Raw genomic sequence first — 10,413 nt, 5'->3', positions numbered from 1 at the left:
ACTTGGTTGTTTATTGAATTGACATGTAGGCAACGAAGCTGTGATCACAGATATCATGTAGCCTAATGTGTATACAGAAGTCCAGAAACATACATTTTTTTCATGTAAACCAGGAAAAAAAAGGATGTCACTAACATCCATAAAAATTCAGTTGTAATCAGAAAAGCTTTTGGTTTTCCATTTATTTAGATTAAACACGATCTGAAAACATTTTGTCCATTAATTTAGTGAAAAATACTTAAAACATTATAAAAGAAGCATCTGAGCAAGGGAATTGTTTCTATTTTGTTAAAGACACAGCATATCAATAAAGGTCAAATACCTGTATCTGTCCATGTATGCATATATCTTTCTATCTAGAATTTATGCAATTCAACAGCAGCATTTCACTTGATCAGTTAATTCATCTGTGCACACAACTTTGAGCAGGTTTCAAAATAAGTAATTGAACGCACGACCAGACTTTTAGTTTGTCCTCAGTTGGTAATCTGTGTGGGGGAAAAAATGACAAAAGGTAAAACAAACACCTTCAAAAAACCATTTGAATATTATAATAAGGCAACGCTCTTTGTCTGTGCAAATGATGTTCCTCTGTAAATTCTACGTAAACATGTACAAAATGTGGCATCACCTCCACTCTGTGTGATGTATCGGACCCAAGGCAAGGCCTGGTAGCCACTCTTCTCAATAATCTTCATGTACCGCACCTAATAAAATAAGAGACGTCTGGATTATCTCAGCAGATATTTGGCCAAATAATATCGTTTTCATGAAAAAGCCTGATAAAAGAAGAATATTCAAGAAATCCAAAATGGAAAAATGTGAAATGGTTTTCAGTCTCAAATATCAAACACACGCTGACACACCTGAATCCCTGACACTGTGAAGTAGGGGATTTCAAATTTGACCGTGATGGGTGGTTTTCCCTCCATCTCATCATTCTCCACACTGGGGAGCCCAAAATGGGCTCGCATCAGAAATTCCTTCCCCCCCTAACGCGATTAAGAGAGAGTTCACAGTTTGGTTTGGCAATACTGAAAACACAAGGCAAGAGCATCGTGTGTTGATGTGATTTGTGGTAAGAGAAATATTTATCAACACAATGTTCTTTAATATACCCCTGGGTGGTTATTATGGGACGCTGGAGAGGAAGGTTTGTTGTGTGTAATCGAGAGCTTTCAGGACTTACAGGGAACGATTTGATTGTCCACACGACCAAGTTTTTTTCTGGGACGTACTTGGCATGTCCTGTGCTGGTTTTGAATTTGGGGGAGTCAGCGTCACTGGGTACAGGCACTCGTACCTCTACATTGTTTGCCACTGATTGCTTTTTGAACTGCCCTTTAGCCTGTGATGGAAAGAAAGACAGGAAGGAGGGAAGGAAGGAAGGAGTTAATAAACATACAAATATGCTGATTACCTATTTTTTTGAAGATTTTGGCAAAACTGCTTTTAATATTAGTTGTTAATAATGCTGAAAATGTAACAATAGTTGTTAATAATGCTGAAAATGCTACAAATATACAGCCATTACCCTTGTTGTGTAAATTATGACAAATGAGTGTTACTGTTATGACAAAACAGACCAACTTACTTTTACCATGATTTCAACACGACTGTGAGAGAACTTCTCAATGACAGATTCAATCCAGATCAAGGGCTTTACCTGTGAAAATATGAGTAGGTTGACAATGCAGTAAGCAAATCGCTATCAAAAATACAGAAATCAAAATCAAAATATTTTAACTACCTTAAACATTATTCATAGAACCCATTCCACTGATCATATGATTTCTTTTTTTGAATAGGCCTCTACCTTAGGCCATGTAAGGAATAGCAACAGGCTATAACTGAACTACCTCACATTGTAATTGTTAACTCTTCCACGTTCAACATACTTTCTTAACGTACCTCCCCTATGTACCATTTAGCAGAAAGACTAAATTTAATTGGATGATCAACAGGGTGGGGAACAAATGAGGAACAGGGATGTCTCACGTGAGTGTTGATGCGGTACGACATCAACTCAGATTCTCCATCGGGAGGGATGAAGGAGATTGTGCGGTCGCTCTCAAAACGAGAGAGACGCACACACTGGTGGAACTTCACGTCTTCCATTGTCACCGTCTTCCCTTTGTCTCCTGTTTGCACGGGAAGGAACATATTCTCAGATATGCACCTTTAAACTAACACATGCGTACTGTCATTAAAAAAAAAACAACAAAAAAAAAAGTCCAAATATTTCCCATTTAAATTATGTTCACTCAAAGGCAAAAAGGAAACACTGAAAAATTATATGACGTCATGTGATTAACAGTGACTGTAATGCTATATGCAGCACATGGCGGACCACTGCAGACATGTGTTCTGTTAGTGAGAGCTGATGCTTACGGCCGGTGAGGGCAAAAAGCACGCGGTCATTAAGACCCAGTCTCAGCTCAGGCATCCCAGACAGCATTGTCTTCAGTTTGATACTGCCAACAATATCGCTGCTCATCACGCTGCCGTTTGCATTCACCTGTCACCCAGGGGGGAAAAACCCAAAACATTTTCATAGATAAAACTCTGTTTAACTGGCCATCTGGTTATCATGAGTACAAATTCAGGCTGAACTGATAACTACAGAAATGTATCAGTTTGGGAGTAGTGTTATCATTTTCAAACATTATGTAAGTGAAAAACAAGAACGAGAGTTTCAATACAAGGACTTAAGTCAAGAACTGGTTAGTGATCTGCAACAATAACAAAGCAGTTTGATTTGACGATTAGTTGCCCTACTCCAAAGGTCAGTGTTGCTTACCAGCACATTAATGGACTCAATGACATCTATAAAGACCTCATTCTTCTTATATTTGATACCCTCTGACCTCCAGGATACAGCATTTGTGACTGTTGTGGGTACCTTGGACTTAGCGACCTCTAGTTTGTTGCCTTCTTGAGTGATGTATCTAAAATATGACCAAAGAGACCGTCATCAAAGACAGCTTTAGCGTCTAAGATTTTTAGTGTTATGTGTCTAAAAACAACTCTCTCTTATGGAAACAGGTGTGAAAGGGCAGGAATGAAAAGAGTGAGGGGGGGGAAAAAAAGATTATTTGAGTCTCACTCCTGTAGGATTTTACTGTCAGTTGTCTGAGGGAAACCAAAATCCATCAGCTCATCCAGCAACTCATATACCACCACAAAGTTATCCTGAATGCTTTCTTCTTCGAGCTCTTTAAAGTACTCTGTGAATACCTGAGAGGCAAACATTACACATGGTTATATTCAGCAAACACTAACACAAAGCAACAAACTTTTGGCTACCATATGTTAGTACACTATTCAAACATTATGCCTTATCCCCACAGACACAAATTCTAAAGATGTTAAATACAACTACAAATATTACCCATCATCCAAAATACCTGAAAGAAACGTTTTCAAATTTAACTGCACTTTTAGAGTTAAAAGCTAACTTCCGCAACAATAGTTTGGTAAGCTTTTTAACTAAACGACACTGAATCGAGTAGTCAATGAGTAACATCAGTTAGCGTTTTGCACCCAGAACAATTTTAGGTCAGAATTCCTTAAAACAAATGAATCCATGTAATTTAGTCCCAATGGCAAAAGCATATCCTACTGAGTGTACTGATCTAACAAAATCTCTATGCACTCACCTCAACAAGCTTGTACAAGAAGGCATAAACCAGAGAGGCATTGGAGTTCTTGTTGGTGGTGGCCACCACTGTGAGAAAGTCATGTTAAGGTCTACACATATTTCTGTAATTCTTTGTATTCTCTCTTTCATCTCTAATTCATTTGTAACTGTTACTGCTTTGGTGGAGAAACAATTTATCAGCATTAGTGTAAACAGAGTTTTGTCTTGGGTGGTAAGTGCAGCTCTCTCAAACACAGCCCCAGTCTATGGAACATCTCAAGTAAACTTATACTCTACAACATGGCATGTTTACTATTTCTTTGATACCCGAGTTGTTTAAAACATTGACCATCTTGCCTTATTTGGTCATAATTGGTCTCTATCCAGACCTTGACTCCATAATTTGTCTATGTTCAGTTCTTGTCTATTTATTTTTGACTCTTGGCCTGGTGCTTATAATTTTTCATATTAATTAGAGAAGACAGACATTGTAAGAGGGGGAAAAAAAACCTTTCTTAATCCCAAAAGGCCACTGGGAAAAGATACAATACAAATTGCTATGTTTTATCCACAGGAAGTGGACGCTGCCGTGAGATATTACGGGACTGATAAGCCCCTCCTCTTCCTGTTGCATGAGGAGAGGGAAGAAATGGTCAATCTCTGACATGTCCACATCCCCCTTGTAGTTGCGACATATCAGCACCTGATGGACAGACGGAGAGAAGACAGGGGTGTCTGAGTTTAGGATGAGCACAGGTTTAACAGGTAAAAGACCTGGCCTCTCCTGCAGACATGATCTGTTTGCTTTTTAACATTTAGTTATAATTAGCATGCAAGAAGTCATGTTTGCATAAAGAAAGACTTATGTGAAAGAAAACACTCCCTCAGGGACAACTTATAGTAAGGCCCTTGGGGGACTGTTAGTAAGAACAAAAAACAGCAAGAACAACAACAATAATAACAAGAACAAGGGCCATTTCAAACCTCACACAATACTTAATCTCAGATTGGTAAATTAAGAACTTGCTTAATTGCAAAGTGTGTAAAGCCTGCAAAATTCTTAGGAAAATTGAGGAAGCAAAAGTATATGTTGTATAAGCTTCTTTCGCAAACTGTAACACTGTGTGTCTATTCTTGGGTCATTTGGAAATCATACACTCCTCCCTTTCCTTTCTTCTCTTATTCTCTCCATTGTGAAAGAACAGTGTTTCACATTACCTCGGTCATTATTCTGGACTACAGTAAACTGGTCTCACTACAGACAAAGCTGTTATGTATACAAAAGTAATCTACAATTACCGGTGAGGCAAATTTTAAAGGACGTTTGCTCTACTTTTTAAAAAATGTAAATAGCTTTTGAAGTAATCCATGCAGTAATTTCAACTGGATGAAGAACAAGTGCCATGTTTAACACCTATGAAGGGAACTTCCTCAAGGAAACATAGCAACTGCCAGTTAGCTGGATGGTTTCATTACCATAGGGATCATCGTCAGACCATTACTCGCGCTTTGTCACGTTAACGCTCAACTCCATTGCGTTCGTTACATACATTCATAACCCAAGGGATGATCTCAGGCGAAACTGAACAATTAGGAACAGGTAAAAAGTTAAAAATAGTTTGAGCTAATTCAGAAGGTTATCAGTTTCCTCCATCTAGTCAACTGACGAGGTTACCTTACCTTGCCTTTCAGGTCCAGTACGAACACAGCAGACGCAGACATACTGAATGCTTTTTCTCAGGAAAAAAAAGCAACAACGAAGGTCCGACTTTTTTGTAGTATTATCTTTAATAACAAAATAAAACTAAAAGTGAAGTCATAAACATTCCTTTATTTAGCGGAAGATAACACTAATCATGGATCCCTTTGGTTCCTTCCTCCGCAGTTGCGTATCGACGTCATCCGACGCCAGGTAAAACATTAACAGAGAACTTACCTGTGACACGGACTGTAGCGCACGCGGCGCTGATACATCCGGCTAAGCCCGGCAAATTTATATTAAATGATTTACATAAGTAAATTTACAAATGTATATTTAAATAATTACAGAGTGTGCTAGAGCAAAACTTTGAAACTCATGTGTTCCCAAGTCAACATTACGTTTGTAAGATTGTAAGGTGTTTGGTATCTATTCTCAAGACCTTGCAAATAATCAAAAGAGCTTCCAAAATGGACTTATTAGCCTTCCATAAGATGAATTTAGCAGAGAGAGAGAGAGAGAGAGAGAAATAGAAAGAGAATTGATGCCAGGGCCTTAACAACAATTTTTAGGCCTGGGGCAGACACTGCTTTCCTCAAAGTCAGTGATTCTCAACTCCAATCCTGGGGGCCCTTTGTCCTGCATGTCTTTGTTTTATCTCAGGGCCGACACACCTGATTCCAGAGATCAAGTACTCATCAAGCCCTTGATAAGGTCAATTAACTATGATAATGAAGAGTTAAAACAAAGATGTGCAGGACAGTGGGCCCCCAGGACTCGAGTTGAGAATTTCCGCTCAAAATGTCCACACGGAGGCACTGTGCTACTACTGATTTTAATTAACGGACTTTCAGAAATAACATGTTTCCAAGCACCACTAATGTTGGGTGGTAGTGTATTTATCAGTGCCTAAGAGATGGTCATTTTAATCAGTGCAAACAATATCAATAAGTTACAAAGAAAACCGTGAATTAATTGTTAGCACCTGAGATCTTGCAGAGTTTGTTTTAAAAAGCCCTCAGGGAAAAGTTAATGCTACTTTTCAGGATTTGTTCAAATTGTCTGAAGATGTGTTTTTCTTTAAACATACAAGTTGGAGTAAGCAACTTGATTTATTCTATTTGTCTTATTGTAAAGGATCTGGATGGGACACAGACAATCCAGTTATGATTCTGAACTTGATCTTAACCACCATGTAAAAGAAATGTACGCGTTCACGTGTTCTCTTATAAAACAGTATCATGCCTAACCTGACATATTAACCGTGACCCTGAGCAGTCTCCTTATCTTTGCAAGGTTTCTGAGTCCATACAAAGTAAGGGCAGTGCTGTTTCACTGACTTTGTCATGTGCTTTTCCTACTTAACTCATAATCCTCCTTATACACGCATAGTATTACCCTCCTGTGGGCCTCCCTTCCATATTTTCACCTTTCTTTAAGTCAGTTTGCTCATATTGCGCTCTGAAGGGATTAGGCCGCAGATAACTTATATCTGAGGTGCTGGACCTATGGAAGGGGGACTAGAGCCCGAGAACCAGCTTCTCGTTTTTTTCGGGGAAGACAGGTCTGGTTTGCATCTGATGATTCATTTATGAGCTGGTATCAGATGGTAATGACCTAAAGAAATGCACACACTACTTCAGAAGCCAGGATATAGTAAACAGCTGAACTAGGACTGCTCTGCTTATTGTACCGACATGTAGCCCATTCATTACATATGGTTATCATTCTGTTCATAGTTTCATATCGTGTCTATTCATAGCAATCCTATCTATTCATTGCTTATCTGTGTTTGACATCTCAAACAAAGATGACCAAAAAAGATACTTCAGTAAGACTGTGACCCAACCATGCAAGAAAGAAATGACAGAGGTGGTCTTTATATAAATAACTTTATTTCTTGATTTTTTAAATATACCAAGAACGTTAATTCTTGCATTCAGCAACATCTTTTGTGAATGTGATAATATCAGGTGACTCAATAAAACCTGAGCAGTCATTAAAGGAGAGTAAATTGTTTGCATTGATAAATAGAGTGAGATCTCTGGTCGTGTGTGTGTGCATGTGTGTGTGTGTGTGATTGAGTGTGTGATTATAGCAAAAGCCATGCTGATTGGTTATTGATTGAGTGATATCTTAGTATCTTAAAAAATTAACGTTTGGTGTAATAACTTGGCCTGCTAACTGGATCAAAGCAATAACTTTCCTCTCACAAGAATTGGTCAGACTGCCCCATATATGATACATACTACATTCTGTGTTATTTTGATATATAAGTTATTAAAATCATTCAGAAAATCAGAAAAAAACCAACATAAGTGAAGAAAACAAATGATTTTGTTTGAAGATAGTGAAGCAGTTCATTTTCTTAACGGAGTAAGACGCAATAGGTTGTCAGTGAACCTTCTTCGCTTCAGACCACCAATAACAAAGACCATGGTACCGCTAATGTGCCTTGCCCTCACAATAAATAATTAAGTCATAACCAAAAGCTTTGTGTTACTCGTGTGCTGTTTAACTAAATTTAACATGAAGTTCTATAAATCATTTATTTCAAAAGGCTCCTGTGACCATCACCAAGCTGTAAAATCCTCTCAAGGCACAGTTACTTGTTGGCCTGGATTTGAAATAAAAGGAAATACATTGAACCCAGATTTCCTGTACGGCTTTGTCACTTAAACAGAAACGTAAGAATTCATATGTGGGTCAGATCCCTCAGATAGGAGAAATGGTTCTATTTACATTGACCACATTCCGTATAGTTTTTCTTCTTCTGCTCCCTTATCACGGTCGAGTGTACTTTAAAAATCACAGTCGTGATCTCGGCATAGTATGAGGAAGCGAACAGGTCTGTATCCTTGGCCAAAGGCATTTCATTTATGTACAGTATCTACTTGTGCTCTATCTGAAACTTTGGCAATATGTCATCCAATCAGGTTAGGTTAACCTTTTTAAACATGGGAGTTGTGTAATAAACGCATAGGGAAACATGTCCACTTTGAATGTCAAGATAAAGAATAATATGGAATAGGTGTCATCAGATTTTTGTTTTTTTTTTTCCTGTTGCCATTTTGGCCCAGTTTGTTCTGGCTCAAGCGCCTGAGATGGATTGTGAATAATTGCGGTTTCAAACCTCACACCAGTGGAAAACTACATGCATTTAGAAGCAGCACAAGGTTATAGCAAAAACACTTTGGCATGTGTTCTGTTTAATGTTTCAAAAACTGTCGGTATGTCTCTTTTCTTGTACAGAGTAATACATCTAATTATAGTCATATCTTCATATGTAGTGCGTATAATTGTTCTTGTCTTACTACATTTGCAATCTAATTTTTCATTCATTATTTAGTTTTGGTTTCAAAACCTTTTTTTTTTTTTTTTAGAATAAAAAATGTTTTGCAATTTTTTTCTGGGGAAGTAATGACATCTTTTCTGGGAAAGTGTTGATATAAAGCTGTTTCCTGAATTTCCTGTAACCAACGGCTTCCTGAAAATGTATTTGCAGTTGCTAATTTAACAAGTCTTTATTTATTTATTCAGTGCACCCCACTCTCTCGCAGAGCTGAAAAAAGATCCAAGATGAAAGATCGCAGTTGACACTTCTCAGGTAGGTACTGACAAATAAACAAATCTGACAAGGACTGAATCAACAAAAGAGTGCAGTCAAGTTTTTGTCAAGGGCGGATGCTGTTCCTTCGAGAAGGATTATCAAGTGCATTTGTGGCATTGAGAGTTGAAAGAAAGGTCGAGCACAGGCAAACTTTCTTACTGCTCTCTGAAAATCTCGGGAAAATAAAATATGTCCCCTTACTGTTATATCTCTTTCTGTATCACTTCAATGAATCACTTGCTCGGCAGGTCACATTTCCAGTCAAGCCCAGTTTTGTTACTCATTACTGAACCAACTTGTGCAGTGACATGACACCTCTGTTCACGGCAAATGTATCCTTGTTTACTCATTGTTCTGTTATTGGATACATCACTCCTCCTACTCATAGACATGAGAGTGGTGTGAGCTCGGAACACCGCCCTTCGTCGTGAAACCAGCCAATAAGAGACAACAGAATTTCAATATTCAAATAACGGGGCAGTGGTAAAAATGACAAAAACAGTGCTTTTTGTGCCTTAGGGCATACATCAAGCGTCTCACTTGAGATTCAAATGCTGATCTCTCAGGTCACAAGACGCGGCCACTATCCATCTTAGTGCTGATTCTGTCCTTTAAATGCTGATGTCTGTGAACAGAACTGTTGATACAGGTGTGAGCTGAAAAAAAAAAGGTTTCAGTTTGTCTACAGACAACAAAAGTGAAAGAAGAAAGATTGCAGACATAAAATACACAATATTTTTTTTCACCAAATTGCTTTCAAATGCTAGTACAATGTAAGATAAAGAGAGTATACTGAGTTTACGCTTTACTGTGGTGTAGTATTGTGCTACCATGGAAACATATTTGAATCACAGTCCTTGGACTCTCAAATTCGCAGATAGTTCTTCCCCGAAGACATTTAGAAAATCTAAAATGTACTGCTTAAATCTTATTGTCTGAAACTCTCTAATTAAACTGGTAAATCGTCATTGGCTCCAATCTGATAACATTCCAGCTATCTTTGAAGATAAGTTGTAATGGTACAGTGAGTCCCTGGAGAATTATGCTAGGAAGTCTCAGTATGTCTCAGTTCACCTGCCATGATTCATACCTGCTTTATTACCATGCCGAGAATGCTAACAGTCCTTGTTTCACTGCTAGCATACAAGGCTGAGCTGTGAGATGTATAATGAATTAGAGGAAAGGAGATGAAAGGAAAATGATATCTGTCCATCACCACAGTTGACTGGGAGCGTTCCTTTGGCACACGGTCTGGACAGAAGGCGTAGAGTAAGCAGAACTGCCCCTGCCTTTTTTCTGCTTTCTCTGTTTATGAGCCGCATTAGCTGTCCGGCAGTGAGCACCAGGCCAAACTAAAAGAGCTTTCATTAACACTGATGATTGTGTTTTACTACACAAAGATCACAAGGCATCAATGCATCGCAACACATCGACAGAAAGGAACAAGTGAAATTTTAGATTAAA

The 10,413-nt window shown here is 38.3% G+C and overlaps 1 protein-coding gene across 1 annotated transcript; it reads right to left on the bottom strand.

Annotated features, from left to right (window-relative positions):
- ap1m2 (adaptor related protein complex 1 subunit mu 2) lies at positions 1 to 5,510 on the bottom strand. The gene is made up of 12 exons (XM_030782569.1): positions 5,321 to 5,510; positions 4,187 to 4,343; positions 3,660 to 3,727; positions 3,107 to 3,237; positions 2,801 to 2,948; positions 2,392 to 2,518; positions 1,999 to 2,141; positions 1,595 to 1,666; positions 1,190 to 1,348; positions 867 to 992; positions 632 to 707; positions 1 to 488 (listed from the first exon to the last, which is right to left on the bottom strand). Exons 1-12 carry the CDS (start codon positions 5,360 to 5,362, stop codon positions 466 to 468), a joined length of 1,272 nt encoding a protein of 423 aa, XP_030638429.1. The 5' UTR covers positions 5,363 to 5,510; the 3' UTR covers positions 1 to 465.
- Between the last annotated feature and the right edge of the window lie 4,903 nt (positions 5,511 to 10,413).

This window comes from Chanos chanos, chromosome 8 (assembly GCF_902362185.1).
Source record: "Chanos chanos chromosome 8, fChaCha1.1, whole genome shotgun sequence".
Classification (NCBI taxonomy): Eukaryota; Metazoa; Chordata; class Actinopteri; order Gonorynchiformes; family Chanidae; genus Chanos; species Chanos chanos.
This window is presented reverse-complemented; position numbering and strand designations above follow the sequence as displayed.